Source organism: Ahaetulla prasina, chromosome 4, assembly GCF_028640845.1.
Source record: "Ahaetulla prasina isolate Xishuangbanna chromosome 4, ASM2864084v1, whole genome shotgun sequence".
Lineage (NCBI taxonomy): Eukaryota > Metazoa > Chordata > Lepidosauria > Squamata > Colubridae > Ahaetulla > Ahaetulla prasina.
Genome location: NC_080542.1, coordinates 111,564,595 through 111,583,281, shown reverse-complemented (window position 1 = coordinate 111,583,281; position 18,687 = coordinate 111,564,595). Strand labels below are relative to the sequence as shown.

At 38.2% G+C, this 18,687-nt stretch overlaps 1 protein-coding gene across 6 annotated transcripts in view; it reads left to right on the top strand.

The window, feature by feature from the left end:
• The window catches only part of PHF14 (PHD finger protein 14), a 181,268-nt gene that overhangs the window by 55,966 nt on the left and 106,615 nt on the right, over positions 1-18,687 (top strand). For all 6 annotated transcript variants that reach the window (XM_058180685.1, XM_058180691.1, XM_058180688.1 and 3 more), the window contains exons 7-13: positions 1,166-1,303; positions 3,240-3,386; positions 7,216-7,486; positions 12,899-13,005; positions 14,108-14,203; positions 15,980-16,083; positions 17,367-17,498. In XM_058180685.1, the coding sequence (XP_058036668.1) occupies positions 1,166-1,303; positions 3,240-3,386; positions 7,216-7,486; positions 12,899-13,005; positions 14,108-14,203; positions 15,980-16,083; positions 17,367-17,498 (995 nt within the window). The remainder of the gene's footprint in view (positions 1-1,165; positions 1,304-3,239; positions 3,387-7,215; positions 7,487-12,898; positions 13,006-14,107; positions 14,204-15,979; positions 16,084-17,366; positions 17,499-18,687) is intronic.

The following is an 18,687-nucleotide window of genomic DNA, read 5'->3' as shown; positions in this document are numbered from 1 at the left end:
TTGAACAGTCTCATCGTGCCACTACCACCTCTGGGCATCTACCCTGACCCTAGTGCCACCAACACCAAGGAGTGTCATCTCAGACCTGGCACCATGGTCAGCCACCACATTTCAAAGCCCCAGCTACCCATATGCTGTACAGATGCTGCCCCGTCTAGATAATATTTACTGTTTTTCTCCCCCTGCTGATGAAGTGCCTGGTTTGGCCCTCTGCAGGACAGTTCCTGGCCACACCAGACATTCTTTGTCAGGTTGGTTATGCCTTTCTCCAATTCATGTGTGTTGCTTTCATGTTTTGGAAAACTTTAGAGGCTTTTGCATAAAGCCATAGTGGGTGCATCTTAGCAGCAGGATGAAGACAAGTAAAGGTAAGTTGTGCACAGCAGGGTGGTTGCTCTGTGCACTAGGATGGCTTGCAGTAGGCTTGAGGTTCACTCCTTGGCGGCAGCAGAGCTTGGGCTAAAGTAGAAGCCCAGGGGCAGTGGCATCTGGTGAAACTGCTGAAGATCCTAGACCTCTTTTTGGCCCCAGTGCTGCCTCTACTGCCAAGGAGTGTCATTGTGCAGGATATAACGGTATGTGGAAATAACTCTGAAAAACCAGGAGGCAGGTGGATAGGTGCTCCCAGAACAATCAGATAAGGGAAGGCATAGCCCATAACTGCATAATAGAAAAGTAAAGAGACTCAGAAACTTTTCAGATTGTAAAAGAGACAGCAAGAGATGCATACGGTTGGACTTTCAAGATTCTGTTATAAATTAGAATTAACTCATCTGCTCATATTTCCTGTCTGGTCTACTTGGGAAGCCTGACAAGGGTAGCTACAATAGCAGATAGGGAAAGAGAGATAGTTGAGTGAGAGAGTTAAAGAAGAAACAGTCCTTCCCCTTACCAAGGCTCAAGGCTGGGAAGGACCTAGCTGGGAACGACTTGGATCAGGGTGTTTGCCTAATAACTGGTGGGATTTTATTAACAATGGCAGTGGGGATTGCCATGATTGTGTCTCTAAGCATTGAAGTCATGTGACATTGCACTTTACAACTTTATTACTTAGTAAAGGAAATTCTGGTCTCAATTACTGTGGTTAAATAATTACCTATAGTTAGGATTGATGTCAGTTTTTCTAGTATTTATTCCATTGCTTTCTCTCACTGATCTGTGGCAGGAATGTAGCTTCTGTGAAGATCCTCGTTTTGCAAGAACTGGTGTTTGCATTAGCTGTGATGCTGGAATGTGTAGAGCTTATTTCCATGTGACTTGTGCTCAGAAAGAAGGTCTATTATCAGAAGCTGCAGCAGAGGAGGTAAGTAAGTTTGAGTATTCTAATGATTTAGTCTGAGGTGGAATCTGTTACCATTAAAAATTGAGATGAATATATTAAAATATCATACATAACAGCATTTATGTTTTGGTATCCTGAAGCCTCCTTAGCTTTAAGTGCAAGTAGTCATGGTGAAAAAATATTTAGAGGCCAATAGCATACTTTTTTAAAAGTTAATTGGGTTTTTTCTTGTATCATGATAACAGGCATTGTCTGCCTTCTTCTTTTCCTTCTGTTTTCTTTGAAGATACGGTTGTTTTTGATAGAAATAATATCTCCTGCAATTGTTTTATACTAAAAACAACTGTAAATAGGTTGATTATGACCTTCAGCTCTATTATGGTTGAATACTTCTCTAATCAAATAACAAAGTGCTCAGATGCCCCATTCCATACACCATTTTTGTCTGATATTTTGCAGATAATAATCTATTGGTTGTTGTTATATCGTTTAAAACTAAAAAGCTGCTTTTGGTTACAAAATACTTATATCAGTTGTGTTATCCATATACTGACATAAAAATATACTTGTTTATGTGTATATAAAATTAATAATTTTAAGCTTATAATTTTTCAGAAGTTTATAATGTTTTTCAATTTGACCTGCCTTCATTAAAAAAAAGAACATGAATTTTGAATGAAGGGAAATATGTGTCTCAGGATAGTGTTGTAGGATCCAATCTGAATCAGTCACCAGGATTGCACTGTGGATTTAGTTTTGCAGCCAGTAATATTGTTGGTCAAGCAGGGACAAAAATAGCCAAAAGACAAAAATTGAAATGATTGAAGCCTGGTGGCCGGATTGAAGCCCCTTGTCGGTCAACAGGAGTGCTGATTTACCATCGGCTTACCAAGTACTTAGGAGCCAAGGGTATGACAGCACAAGGAAACAACAATCAACAATTTAATAGTCAGCTATTAACACTCCAATTAATAATTAAAAGCCACATGCAATCAGGCATAGCATGAAAACTATGCATAAACAGCCCAGTGCACACATTCTGGAGAGTGAGAAATTTCCTGCAAATGGGTTCTAGCATGAGTTCAAAAGCTGGAAGAATAAACTTCTGGTTACAATGACCTACTCAGATTGGATCCTGGAATATGAGTTGCTTATACTATGATTGAATAAAACTGTTTTAGAAGTTTTCATGTTCTTTTCTGGATCATGATGTCCTGCACTCAGTCACTCATGCCCTGCTAATTTCCCACTTGGATTACTGCAACTCTCTCCACATTGAGCTACTCTTGAAGAGTGTTCAGAAGCTACAATTGGTCCAGAGTGCAGCAACATGGATAATTTTGGATGCCCCTAGAGTAGCATATGTAACAGTCTACGATAGTTCCCAGATGCAATTCAAGTTCTTGGTTATTACATCTTATGGCATGGGTCCAGGGTATATGTAGAACCATTTTTCCACAAGGGAATCAATCTGCCTCACCTGTGCTGACAGAAAGAACTTACAAAGGATGCTCTCAACCAAGGAATTCCAGAATTCCATGACAGAAATCTGTCCAGAATGCCTAGACAGAAATCCAGACATTTCTCCTATGACTCCCCTCCTTTGGATCATCTTGCCACAGAAGGTAAGATCTGCCCCTCTCTTTTAGCCTTCAGGAAAAGACTTAAACCTGGATAGGCCACCTAGCATGGGGTTCTCATGGAAAAGCTGTTGGATAAATGTGATTGGTGCACTAACAGAGAAAGCACCTCTACCTGTCCTGACCAAACTCAAGTTTATTACCGGTAGTCTGTTTTAACATTTGTTGTCATATTTATAATTGTTTTGATATTTATATATAGTTTGGATATTTGTATATTTTCTCCTATTGTAAGCCACTCAGAGTCACTTCAGACTGTAAGATGAATGGCAAATAAAATTGATAAAAAAGTCTTCATTTTTATTTCATTGCTTTAGGATATTGCAGATCCTTTCTTTGCTTACTGTAAACAACATGCTGACAGAATGGATAGAAAATGGAAGCGTAAGAACTATTTGGCTTTACAGTCCTACTGTAAAATGTCTTTGCAAGAAAGAGAAAAACAACTTTCACCCGAAGCTCAGGTATTATTATAGTTTATTTGTATTTTGTAAAAGTTTTTGAATAAGAATGGTATAACAAAAATTAAATGAAGCAAGCATTTCTGGAAACACTGATTCTCAAATATCTAAACAAGGCAAACTTAAGGAAAGAACTACCAAAATACTTTCAGCATGTCAATTGTCCCACCAGAGGCAAGAATACTCTAGACCACTGCTACACAACACTAAAAGATGCCTATCGGTCTTTACCACGTGCAGCTGTAGGACACTCTGATCATTGCATGATTCACCTTGTACCTGCTTACAGGCAAAGACTTAAAGCCATAAAACCAATAATTAAATCAGTGAAAACCTGGACGGAGGAATCAGAATTAAAGCTACAGGCATGTTTTGACTGCACTGATTGGAATATTTTTAAAGATACCTCTGCAGACCTGGATGAACTCACAGATACTGTAACATCATATGTCAGCTTCTGTGAAGACCTATGTGTACCTACAAGGAACTTGCGAATACACAGTAACAACAAACCTTGGTTTACACCTAAACTTAAGCAGCTACGACATTCCAAAGAGGAAGCCTACAGAAAAGGTGATAAAATGCTGTACAATCAGGCCAGAAATGCACTAACAAGGAGATAAGAGCAGCAAAAAGAAGCTACTCTGAAAAGCTAAAGAATCAGTTTTCAGCAAATGAACCAGCAAACATGTGGAAAACTCTTAAAAATATCACCGGCTATGGCAAACCTCCTTCCCAGGCTGAAGGTAATCAACAACTGGCAGATGACCTGAATGAGTTTTACTGCAGGTTTGAAAGGAAACTACAGCCACCTATCTCCACAACCCCATCTCAGACACACCAACAACAGCCAAGCCTCCTACAACTGACCCCATTTCATTGGGTTCACAACCCCTAGTGATCACAGAAAAGGAAGTGCAGGACCTATTTCACAGACAAAAGCCAGGAAAAGCTCCAGGCCCAGACAAGATAACTCCTTCTTGCTTAAAAGTCTGTGCTGACCAATTGGCCCCCATCTTCACCCATATTTTCAATAAATCACTAGAGATGTGTTATGTTCCTTCTTGCTTCAAACGCCTACCATCATCCCAGTGCCAAGAAGCCCACCATCAAGGAACTGAATGACTACAGACCAGTTGCTCTAACATCTGTAGTCATGAAAACCTTTGAAAGGCTAGTGCTTTCCTACCTGAAAACCATCACGGATCCGCTGTTAGACCCTTGCAATTTGCATACCGAGCAAATAGATCAACAGATGATGCTGTTAATATGGCTCTGCACTACATCCTACAACATCTTGAGTCTCCAAAGACCTATGCAAGGGTCCTTTTTGTAGACTTTAGTTCAGCATTCAATACCATCATTCCAGACATTCTTCTAACTAAGCTAAACCAGCTACAGGTACCGGAACAGACTTGTAAGTGGATCACAAGCTTCCTAACAAACAGGAAGCAGCAGGTGAAGCTAAGCAAGATCACATCAAATACCTGTACAATTAGCACAGGGCCCCCAAGGCTGTGTGCTCTCCCACTTCTCTTCTCTCTGTATACCAATGACTGCATCTCCAATGATCCTTTTGTTAAGCTACTGTAGTTCGCAGATGACACAACAGTGATTGGTCTCATTCGAGACAATGACGAATCCGCATATAGGCGAGAGGTCAAACGACTAGCCTTGTGGTGCAACCAAAACAATCTGGAACTGAACACACTCAAAACCGTAGAAATGGTGGTAGTTTTTAGGAAAAACCCTTCCATACTTCCACCTCCCACAATACTTGACAACACAGTATCAACAGTAGAAACCTTCAAATTTCTGGGTTCTATCATATCGCAAGATCTCAAATGGACAGCTAACATCAAAACATCATTAAAAAGGACAACAAAGAATGTTCTTTCTGCGCCAACTCAGTAAGCTCAAACTGCCCAAGGAGCTGCTGATCCAATTCTACAGAGGAATTATTGAGTCTGTCATTTGCACCTCTATAACTGTCTGGTTCGGTTCTGCAACCCAACAAGAAAAACACAGACTTCAGAGGATAATTAGAACTGCAGAAAAATAATTGCTACCAACTTGCCTTCCATTGAGGACCTGTATACTGCACGAATCAAGAAGAGGGCCGTGAAAATATTTGCAGATCCCTCGCATCCTGGACATAAACTGTTTCAACTCCTACCCTCAAAACGACGCTATAGAGCACTGCACACCAGAACAACTAGACACAAGAACAGTTTTTTCCCGAAGGCCATCACTCTGCTAAACAAATAATTCCCTCAACACTGTCAGACTATTTACTGAATCTGCACTACTATTAATCGTTTCATAGTTCCCATCGCCAATCTCTTTCCACTTATGACTGTATGACTATAACTTGTTGCTGGCAATCCTTATGATTTATATTGATATATTGATCATCAATTGTGTTGTAAATGTTGTACCTTGATGAACGTATCTTTTCTTTTATGTACACTGAGAGCATATGCACCAAGACAAATTCCTTGTGTGTCCAATCATACTTGGCCAATAAAAAAAAAAAATTCTATTCAATTCTATTCTATATTTTGTTTACCTGTTTGCAAATAGTGTAACATTTTTGTTGACTTAAATTAACATCTTGTTTCTCAGCTATTTCAGTTTCCATGAATCCACATCTTTATTCTATTAAAGTTGAGATAATGGAGAAGTTGAGATAATGGCTATGACCAAATTAACTAATGAAAACATAGCATTTAAGATTATGTTTAAAAGATGAAATAGCAAAGAAATCCCAAGAAATGACTTTCCTTTTTGCAGAAATTGATAAAAATGAGAATTATAATTCAGATAAATAAGTGATTTACGTTGGCATATGCACTCTCATTTTGCATATATGCTGATAATATCTAACCTGGTTATGATTGATGAGAGACACATCTTGTGGTTATACAGATAGTTCTTGACTTATGACCATTTGTTAAGCAGCCGTTTGAAGTTACAACACTGAAAAATGTTGACTTATGATTTGCATTTTTGCCTGCCACAGTTTCTCTATGGTCACATGATCAAAATCAAGGTCTTTGGCAACGGACCTAACATTATAACAGCTGAAGCATTCCAGTATCATATGATCACTATTTATGACCTTCTCAGTTGGCTTCTCATAAAGTCAGTGGGGAAGATAGCAGGAAAGGTCGCAAGTTGCAGTGATGGGATATCTTGCTTAATGAATAAACTTCTTAACAACAAATTGTTTGATAAAAATTATGGTCTTAAGTCAAGGCCTATATGTAATGGTTAGCTTGATTAGCTTAATGCATGGCCACAAGATTTAATTATGCTATCAATTTGGATGCGATAAAAATAACTTAAGAAATTGGAAGATTTGTCTATGGCAACTGATCCTGGTGATTATATTTTATTTTCATAATCAGAAGCAATATTCCCCTGAAAGGTGGTTGCTGAGTAAAACACATAGAAGAAAATCAATACTTTCATGTTCTGCTGGTGAATTTCCTTTATGGATCAAATTGACTAGCAGAGCTCTTCTTGTGTGCTATGAGTTGGAAAATTCCAAATTGCTTTAGAAGACAAACAGATTATGAAGAAAATAGATTCCATTATCAGACTTTTTAAGTTTCTGGATTGCACAATAGGATAACATGCTCTTGAATAATACAGGATCACTGTATACAGAGTAGAGTCCATAATAGACTCTCTTGATAATTCATTTAGCGTGTATTAAGCACAATTTGTCTTTGCTACAATATAAATATATAGTTTTTAAAATAAGATTAATTTTCTTTTTTTTTTTCCCTTGATTTTGTACGCTACAATGTTTGATTTTGTGACATAGGCTCGAATTAATGCCAGACTTCAGCAGTACCGTGCCAAAGCAGAATTAGCACGCACCACAAGACCACAAGCATGGGTTCCAAGAGAAAAACTGCCACGGCCACTCACTAGCAGCGCTTCAGCAATACGTAAGCTCATGCGTAAAGCTGAATTAATGGGCATTAGTACAGACATCTTTCCTGTTGATACTTCAGATACCAGTTCCAGTGTGGATGGAAGACGAAAGCATAAACAACCAGCATTGACTGCTGATTTTGTGAATTATTATCTTGGTAAGTCTGAAATACTCAAATTCAATTTTTGAAGCTATATTTTCTTGATTAGAGGTAAAGCAGATTGCAATGGCAGGACTGATAAGTAATGTCTTCTGTTGCAATTCACTTAGTTTAATTTTGCTTTCAGAAAATGTTAGATTATATACGACTCCTGTCTCTCTCAAGCAACCAAGAAAAAAACTTAACTTTGATTGGAAAAAAATATCTTTTCTCTTCACTTTCTCCTTCCTAATATGCTTCAAATTGAATTTTATTTTCTTTGTGATTAGAGGGACTGAGACCTTTCAAGGTTTATCTTCCCTTCCCCTTTCCTACCCTCCAGTGCAGTTATGTTGCACTCAGGAGCAGCTTTTATCACTCTAGATGATTACCCCATTGTTTAATAGATAGTTGAGTAATATCAATCTGCTATGAAAGTGGGCTTTAGGAGGCCTTAGTTTAGTTCAGATCAGAGGTGGTATTCAGCACTGCTTCACGTGAACTGTTGGCAGAAATTTGGCCAAGGTCGCCAAATCAGTAGCAATGGCCAGATGGCCACGCCCCCGAACTGATCCCCTGGTCCCCGGTCGCTCGCCCCATCCGCCATGTTCATTGCCACCATGTTCTTCATGTGTGCACATCCATTGCCTTGGAACATGGCGGTGATGGCAGCAGCTTTTTCTGCGCCCTCCGGTACTTTTTGGCAGCCTGCGGCCAGCTGCTGTAACCATAAAGCAGCTCTCAAAGAGGCTTCTTTCCAGTCGCTTTCCAGCAGCGGCGGCTGGCTGGGGATTGCCAAAACTCCAGTCAGCTTGCCTTCCAGACTCTGGACCAGCCGCCACGGAAGGTAAGCAGTCTGAACAAAGGCAGTGGTGGTGGAGGAAGCGGAGCTAGGGCCAGGACTGCTAAAGGAGGGGAAATGGGGGTGACTGGCAAAGGGAGGGTGGGGGTAGATAGGTGGATATTCCAAAAATTTTCCTACCTTTTCCTGTGGGCAAGGCTAGCTGGGCGTGTGTGTCATGTGACTGAGTGGGTGTGTGTGACATCAAGTTGACTACGCCCACTCAATCACATGCCCCTCAGCTATGCCCATCAAACCAGTAGTGAAAATTTTTAAAACCCACCACTGGTTCAGATCCATGATTTTAAGTTTCTCAAAATATGCTATCCACTAAAAATGAAGTAAAAATAATATGTTAAGGTTTACTTATCAATAAAGGATAGAAAAGTTTATCCCTTGAAGAAGGGTTTTGATACCATTGACTATTGAATACCATTGACTACCCTTATTTATTTATTTATTTATTTATTTATTTATTCGTAATTTTTTTTTTTTTTTTTTTTTGTTTACATTTATACCGCCTATCTCCCTAAGGACTCAGGGCGTGTACAGCCATATAAAACACGCAAATGTACAGAATAAAAACATTCAACTAAAAAACTTATTATAAAGGCCAAATATTTAAAATAAGATATAAATAATAAAACCCAATTTAAAACCCAAGCTAAAATTTAATCATTTAAAAATTTAAAACCCTAGTCCAGTCCTGCGCAAATGAATAAATGTGTCTTAAGCTCGCGGCGGAAGGTCCGAAGGTCAGGAAGTTGACGAAGTCCTGGGGGAAGCTCGTTCCAGAGGGTGAGAGCCCCCACAGAAAAGGCCCTTCCCCTGGGTGTCGCCAGTCGGCATTGCCTAGCCGACGGCACCCTGAGGAGTCCCTCTCTGTGAGAGCGCACGGGTCGGTGGGAGGCATTCGGTGGCAGCAGACGGTCCCGTAAGTAACCCGGCCCTATGCCATGGAGCGCTTTGAAGATCATTACCAAAACCTTGAAGTGCACCCGGAAAACCACAGGCAGCCAGTGCAGTCTGCGCAGGAGAGGTGTTACATGGGAGCCACGAGGGGCTCCCTCTATCACCCGTGCAGCTGCATTCTGAACTACCTGGAGTCTCCGGGTGCTCCTCAAGGGGAGCCCCATGTAGAGAGCATTGCAGTAGTCCAGGCGAGATGTCACGAGAGCATGAGTGACCGTGCACAAGGCATCCCGGTCTAGAAAGGGGCGCAACTGGCGCACCAGGCAAACCTGGTGGAAGGCTCTCCTGGAGACGGCTGTCAAATGGTCTTCAAAAGACAGCCGTCCATCCAGGAGAACGCCCAGATTGCGCACCCTCTCCATTGGGGCCAATGACTCGCCCCCAACAGTCAGCCGCGGCTGCAGCTGACTGTACCGGGATGCCGGCATCCACAGCCACTCCATCTTGGAGGGATTGAGCTTGAGCCTGTTTCTCCCCATCCAGACCTGTACGGCCTCCAGACACCGGGACAACACCTCGATAGCTTCATTGGGGTGGTCCGGTGTGGAAAAGTACAGCTGAGTGTCGTCAGCGTACAGTTGGTACCTCACACCGAAACCACTGATGATCTCACCCAGCGGCTTCATATAGATGTTGAACAAGAGGAGCGAGAGAATCGACCCCTGAGGCATCCCACAAGTGAGGCGTCTCGGGGCCGACCTCTGCCCCCCTGTCAACACCGTCTGCGACCGATCGGAGAGATAGGAGGAGAACCACCGATAAACGGTGCCTCCCACTCCCAATCCCTCCAACCGGTGCAGCAGGATACCATGGTCGATGGTATCAAAAGCCGCTGAGAGGTCTAATAGGACCAAGGCAGAGGAATAACCCCTGTCCCTGGCCCTCCAGAGATCATCCACCAACGTGACCAAAGCCGTCTCAGTGCTGTAACCGGGCTGGAAGCCGGACTGGAACGGGTCTAGATAGACGGTTTTCTCCAGGTACCGGGGCAGCTGACATGCCACCACACTCTCTACAACCTTCGCCGCGAAGCAAAGGTTGGAGACCGGACGATAATTACCTAACACAGCTGGGTCCAGGGAAGGCCTCTTGAGGAGAGGCCTCACCACCGCCTCTTTCAAGGCGGCCAGAAAGACCCCCTCTAACAAAGAAGAATTTGTAAGCCCCTGGAGCCAGCCTCGTGTCACATCCTGGGCGGCCAGCACCAACCAGGAGGGACACTTCTGAAACAACTAGAGATTGGGAGTGAGGGTTGCCGTATTATCCTGGTTTACTTCCTTCCTCTGCGGCCATTTTCATTCAGTATTGATTGGGAATGAGAGATCCATCCATCAGCTTCTTCTCCACTTCTGTTTGACATCTACGTGAAACTGCTGAGTAGATCATTGTCTGATGAGTATACTGATGATACTCAGTTGTACATCTTTGCCCATAGTGTGTTAAGCAATGCCACGAGTATCCTTTGTTGGTGCTGGACTATTGAGGTTTGGACAATAGGTTAAAACTGAGCTCTATAAGATAGAGGGGTCTAGGACTTTTCACCTCAAACTCTTGGCACTGCCTGTTTCTCCAGCAGAATTTCGCCTCCACATTATTATGTCTCGGCCCTTTGGGCCATAGCCCTCTGACCCAGTCCCTTCACTGTGGCCCATTCGCCTCAGTATAGTTTGCATTGTGCTTTTGGGTGCACAGGACAGTTTGAAGCCAGCCAATTGGTGCAGGGGCTCAGGGGGCTTTAGGAGTAGAACAGGGACTGCAGTTCAGAGCAAGAAACTGTCAGTTCAGAGCCTCCCGAAGCAGCTGAGACCAATGTGGGGGAGGGATCCAGTCACAAAAGACGGGGGGGGAGGGAGGGAGGGGGGCTGTAGAAGAAAATTCCCAGAAAAGGGAAGGAGTTTACTAGGACAAGGCTAAACAGCCTTAGGCACTTGTTAGGAGGCAGAAGAGGAGGTGTGGAAGTTTCCCTTTGTAGGAACTGAGAGAATTCAAAAATAAAATAATAATGAAGGAAATAGTAATAAACTTGTTATTCTATTGTATAATATATGTTATGCTGCTATAAGAGTATTTTTCTTTTAAGCATTTATTTGTTAAGCATTTATAACACATGTATCTATGTAAAACATGTATGAAATCAATTGTATCCTTCCTGCATTAAGATCTAAATCCTTCATAAATCCTTTTTCTTCCTTAAATGCCATCCCGTTTCCTTAGGAGGTAACTAACAATCCATACACCTTTTGTGGGGTTAATAGGGGACCAATTAGTGGCCAACTAGGAAAACAAAAGGAAGGAATCTGTCAGTTGTAGGGGAATGTAGATCTTAGATTAGGGTATATAACTGAGTTTTACAATGTAGTTAGATTATATGATTTGTGTAAAAAAATTTCCATGCCTATGGTGCATATGCTTGGAGAAGGACGTGGGCATTATCTTGTTTTTTTGGCATAGGAGAGGGGCCTGCTGAGGGTGCACAGAGATATTCCTTAAAACTGAGAGATGCTATGCAGATGTGTAATGGACAGGTAGGGAGATCTATTTAGGAAGTGCTGAAGAGAAAGAAAACAAAAAGAGGAATAATGTATTCCTTGGATTAGCTGAAACCCCAGAGGGCCTGTCCAATAAGTCCAAAGGAGGTGGGGCATGGGGGGCATCAGGATAGGGAACTATAAAATGTAATGCCTTTGAAACTTTAGGTATGATTTCCGGGCTCAAACTCCTTGTTGAGATCTGTTAGGATATCATCCTATATTGCAAAATTATTTTTTATTATTTTCTTTTAATAAAATCTGTTTTCATCGATCCATGGTTGTTGGTTGAATTCATTTCCAACACCTATACCTGATCCTGCCTCCCTGACACCGAACTGGAAGAGAAGAGTGAGGTGGAGGAGAAAGAAAAAGAAAGAGGAGCAAGAAAGAAAAAGAGAAAGAAAGAAATGCCTCCCTCTGAACTTCAGCCCCCGCTCTATTCCCAAAGCCCCCCCGAGCCCCTGCACCGATTGGCTGGCTTCAAACTGTCCTGTGCACCCAAAACCTGATGCGAGTTGTACTGCAACAAATGGGTAGCGGCGAAGAGACTGGGACGGATGGTCCATGGCCCAAAGTGCCGAGGCGTAATAACGCGGAGACAAAACCCTGGTGAAGAAACAGGCAGCGCCAAGAGTTTAAGACGAAAAATCTCATTCTGAAATGGAGTGTATGTGAGTTGCACTCATTCCTGGAACATTATATACTTGCCCATTCCGTGGTAATCTCCTTTTCACTATTGTAACGTGAGGTGCCCTTGAAAAGTATCTGGAAGCTTCATTGATTCAGATACAGCAGCCCACACAGTTTTGTGAAAGCCCTAATTTACACGTGCCAAAAATTTCTACTTTTGGGAAGTATATAAAATATATATTATCACTGCTTTTCTGTCAGATCAAGTTCATTCAGTATAAGTAGATTGTCATTGAATTGTCTTATGCTTTACTAAATAAAAACTGCATATTAGCATAGTTATATTCTTTTGCTTTGATTTAAGGATGCAATATGAGAGATTCAATTATTTGATTCTAACTACAGTATCTTATTTCATATAAACGTACATAAGTAAAGTGCTGACTTTTATTTTAGAGAGGAACATGCGCATGATCCAGATTCAGGAGAATATGGCAGAGCAGAAGACAATTAAGGATAAGCTGGAGAATGAACAAGAAAAACTTCATGTAGAATACAACAAAGTAAGAAATATTCTTAAAGCCATGTAAAATTTATGTGAAGTAATTAATTCTTAAAACAGCAGAAATTAAATTCAGCACTTTGACCTATCATTGAATATTCCCCTCTCCACACATAAAAATCTGAAGTTAAGCTCAGTGTTCCAGTGGTTTTCATTCACAACTCAGTAACTTATTGAAAAGCATTTCTCATATATTGGATTCTTGGATTATTTAATAATAAACTTCTTTGAAAAGAAGATTGATTATTTTCAATGACTGCAACTGAGATCTGTCATTGGGATAGGTACTGTCAAAGAACACAAGGTAATTTCAAGAGCATTTTTATTCCTTATTTGTAACTACTAAACTACAGTAGAGTCCAGGACCCACAGAGTCAGTGCTGTCTGTCAGACTCTTTGTTGGTAGCAGCTACCCATGCTTCTAGGGACCAGTAGTGACTCAGCTGTTTATGAAACTTACATTTGCATTATAATCTCCACGCCTCTGCTATAGTGTTGAAGGCATGTAACATAAAATTTAAATAAGTAATTGTTTAAATACAAGATTGTTTAAATATATATTCAGATATAGAATTTAGCCATGATAGATAAAAATTACTGTTTATTCTGGCTTTTAACATGCCCAAGACTCTGTGAATATGTCCCTATTTGTTAGAATTGTCTAAAAATAAGGAATAGTCAGGAGTGGAAAATGTTGTTTCAAGTTAAACCTAGAAAACTTAATGTGATTTTATATTTTCTTACCTCAAGTGTACAGATTCATTGTATTGAAGTTTTCATTCCCAGTATAGAAACACGTGGTGTTTTTTTACAGATGGAAATAACAGAGTGGAACTGTTGTTAGGTTTCTTACTGCCATTATAATTTTATTGTCAGATAAAATTATTTATGTTCTTTTTTTACTAAGCAGATGGATGCCCATGTTTTCTTTCTGGAGTTATGAATGGTTGATTAACTTTACTGCTTTCAATTGCATTGACATAAAAGAACAATTTTATTATTTAAATATTTATGTAGAAAAAATCCTGTAAGTAAAGAATGCCTCCTCCTGGAGAAGAGATGTTAAATAATTTCTGCATTTTTTGTGTGACTTTATTTTTCAGTTATGTGAATCTTTGGAAGACCTTCAGAATATGAATTCAAAGCTGCGAAATGAAGGGCAAGGAATGTGGGCTCTCCTAGGAAGAATTATTGGACAGGTTGGTCTCTCCATTCTTTCCCTCCTTTTAATTGTTTTTTAGATCACATGATTCATAAGAATATGCTTTTCTGTTTTTTATTGTCACTTTTGGTGGGTGGAAAGATATATTTGATAAAGTCCTGGCCTTTCTCCTGGAGGTAATGATTTCTGATTGAAATATATCTCCGGCTCCACAAGGTACTTACTAGGAACCTGTATTTTAATTTTGTTTTTGTTTTAGCTATCTTGTTTGCAAAATTCTTTCATTTGCTATAACTGATTGACCTGTCATTTGTGATGAAGCTAAACCTGAAGCATGAGTTAATCTAACCGTTCTTGCTGTCTTTTGTTTTTGTTTTTGACTTATAGCAATTGAAGCTTCCAGACAAGCAGTTTTTGTTTGAGTAGATTGTTTTCTAGAGCTGCTTTTTGTGAATATACTACACCAACAATATTTTTAAATTATGTATATATATAAAGATTCCTTTTATTTTTAAGGAAACAGTATTCTAAAACACCAGTGGCTTTTTATAGTAGTAATAGCTGATTATCTCGCCCCATCATTTCTATATTAACTGTGTTAAAACATATCTTTAACAAGTGTTTCAATATTTCATTTTATTGTATATTTAGCAACATTTAAAGAGGCAAGAACCTTCTTTCCCGGTTATCTATCTATTCTCCTTATCATTTTCACTTTTTTTAATTTTTAAATGTTAGAATGTATACTTCAGTGTAGTTGGCTACATTTACAAACACTAATTTCTGTGGCTTACTGTTCAGTATTTCTCATTTTAGCATTCATAAAATTAAAAGTATTGAATCAGTTAACAGAGTTCTTAAGAAAATAGATACAAATACAGTTGTGTGATTTTCAACATGAAAAGATCTTGGTTTTTTTATACAGGTCATTATTAATGATCTTTTTTTTTATAAAATAAAGTGATGACTTGAAGAAAATTAGACCACTGGCCAGGAATAGTATTATAAATAGCCTAAGGATTTAACAGTGTACACTTAAATGCTTATATAGATCTGCTAAGCTGGCTGGTATATTTACTTCTAATATGGTTTACTAGAAATCTATTACCATAAGCATAAGTTTCTTAATAAGAAATTTTGCCACTTTAAAAATAAAATAAAAATTACAAATGTGTTTCCTGGTGCAATTATTTAATAATGATAATAAAAGGTAGTAGTTTCATTTGCATAGCTTGCATGACACCTTTTTCCAGTTGGTTGAACAGATGCAGCCCCTCAGGGCCCCTGAGAAATGACTTTGATAGATGGTTGCTGTCTGTGAAGCTAGCATACTGCAGATTAGTAGAAACCCGAAGAGAATCTCTGCTGCTTTGTGGAGAGTTTGGTCCAATAAGATAATTTTTCTAATTAACCTATGGAGCACCACAGTAGCAGAGATGCTGAGGAAAATAAACTGCTTCAGTATTCTTTTGTGAAGTGTAGTAGATTTTTCTTTTTTCTTTTTCCTTTTAACCTTCTAAACCAGCTTGTCCTTGCCTATTTCTTTTAAAGCTTTCTCCGTTAGAGGGAGGAAAAGTTAAAAAGGCAGAGCTTTAATGTCTCTGGCTTGTTTTTTCTATTGCATTGAGAAATATGTGAATGCAGTTTCAATTCTCAGAAGAAATTTGGAGACAGAAAATATAACATGGTCACATTTGTGACTTGACAGTTTTTCAGACATCTCTTCCAGTCAAACATCTGACTGGGAAATACAAGGATATGTTCATTATATATTTGTCTTACCAATATTCCTATATTTCCTCAAACCCCACAGAAACTAAATATACCAGCAATTTTGCGAGCACCCAAGGAGAGAAAGCCCAGTAAAAAGGAAGGTGGAACTCATAAGACTACAACCCTTCCAGCAGTACTTTATAGGCAAGTAGCAGCAATACTCTCTTGTGCTCATTAGAAGAGCAAACTGCATAATTGAAAAATCGTAAATTTGAGGTTGAAAAAAAAAATATTTCCTGTTCTCTCCCCCCTTCACTTCTTTCCTAACAACTTGATTGATTAAGGGACTTAGAAAATAAAAGAATTACAATATTAGTGCCTTGGGTTAATTCATTTTAGGCTGATATGGCCAAAATTGCTTTTAACAAATTTCAATTTCAGTCAACTGAATATATTTTTTTCTTCCATTGCTTTCCATTTCTAGATGCTACAATTTGCTATCTAACTTAACTTTGTTTTTGTTTTTTTATTTATAGTTAAAGCTTGGCTATAAACTACTGATTGACTCCACTTTGAAAGCAAATGTATTTTATACCTGAGTTATTCAAATTCATTTTTATTAAAATTTTCAGAACAAACTATCATAGAAAAAGCTGAACAGAATTGCTGTGGACTTCATATCTAATCTTCCTTTTACATAATATATATAATTATTAACCTAGATATTTATTGTTACACATATATAATTCATTTTATTATCTGGTTCCCTAATTAGTATTTAAGTGGCACTCCTTAGGTAAGCTCAAGACTAAAGACTAAAGATGAGAAATGGAAGAAAGCAATCTTTCTGATGATATAAAATGATATAAAAGCCACTATGAGTTAAGCTTTACATAGTTTATTTTATACATATATATTTAACTATATAAGAATAGATATTCAACACTTACGAACAAGTATTAGGAATATAATACATGTTTTATAGATTCCTCTCCACAAACTGGGGTCTGTCAGTAGTTTGCTTGATATTTTCAGAAAATAGTCACCATCTGCTTCTGGCTGTTTTCAACATTTTATAATAAAATGATTTAACTACTAAATCTCTAAATAGTTAATTTTTATGGCTAATAGCTATTAATATAGTTATCCTCCTAAATTATGTATTTATTAATGTACTCACTCATTGACTTATTTTCTTAGAAATGTGTCTTAGTGAATCTATATTGATTCACTTATTTCCTGGCAATATGACTAAAATTAAAAACAGTCCAAAGTTAGCTTGGATTTGAAATTAGTCTTATATTTTTAAAATTTCAAGATAGTAACTAACCTTTAAAATGCCCTGGTAAATAAGAATATTTTAATTATCTGCTTAAGATCTTCTGCATATGCATAAGGATCTCTGGATTCTATCCCATATTAATTTTGAGACAGCTTAGCAAAGTATTTGCATTTTCTCAAATGAAACCTTTTCCTGCATTTCCAAGTTGTGGGATTTGCAAGAAGAACCATGATCAGCACCTCCTTTTGCTGTGTGATACTTGTAAACTCCATTATCACCTTGGATGTCTGGACCCTCCACTTTCAAGAATGCCAAGGAAGACTAAAAACAGTTACTGGTAAGAATATTATAAATATATCCTCCTATTTCCTTTGGGATTAAGAAATAAGATCATGCACCTACTATATAGGAATCTGAAGGTTTTTCATGCAAAGTTTTTAATTTAGATCTTACTGGAGAGTTTTTCAAATGTTCTTACATGCTTTTTGTTCCCATAGCGGTGCTGATGCTTGAAATTTTGCAAAACAGGTCCCTTCTTTTATAAACTTTATTATGGTTTAGGAGGGATTTTTTTTAAAAAAAAAAATTATGCTGAACTAATGTAAACAAGTCACTGATTTCTTTTCATAGAAGTTAATTTTTATAACTTTTAATGATGAGGTTTATTGAAGTTTACAGATACCTAAATAAAAAGTGATACAAACTAAGAATATTGATAAAAAACAATACAAACGTAGAATATAAAAAGTAAAAAAGGACAGAGAAAATAAATAAAAATAATAAAGATATATAAAAAAAATATTTTTCCTTCATCAAATCAAGTACAAACAATTTAAATAACTTATTTGCTTTACTTTCATATAAATATGGGAAGACAAAATCATCTCATATCTCATTTCCTATTTATAAACATATATACAATATGTATGAGTCCATGATAAGGATATCTTACCTGAGGATTGGCCCCTATTCCCCTATCAAAAGTTGCCATTTCTAACTTTTACTACAGATGGAAAATATTAAATATATAAAGGTAGTCATAATAAATTATTTTGTAATAGATCTACTTACATTTTGAAGCACAAAGACTAGCATACCAAGTACAGCTTTCAATGCAGAAAACTGAGCAAAAAACAGAGTTATTTTATTGGTGATGATGACAACTTCCATTTTAAATATTTAATAATGCATATTTTTCAGCAACTGCTTTCGTTAGTGTTGCTGTTACCTGTCACTGAAAAACTATAGGAAAGTTCAAAGCAAACAAATAACTATGTTTAGTCTTAAACATAGTAAGTTTACAAAGTAAAGTAACATAGTTTAGTATTCAACCACTAACTGGCATTTTGAGATTTTTACAACCCTTAGTTGTAATTTTTAAAAACAATTTTTAAATTCACATACGTTTAATGGTATTTTGATACTAATTTCTATTAATCTGGCTTTTGTTCTAATGTTCTGTCTAATCTGTTTCCAGAAGAAATCTGGGCTCAATACAGTATCAACCTTCTTGGTATATTTTAGCA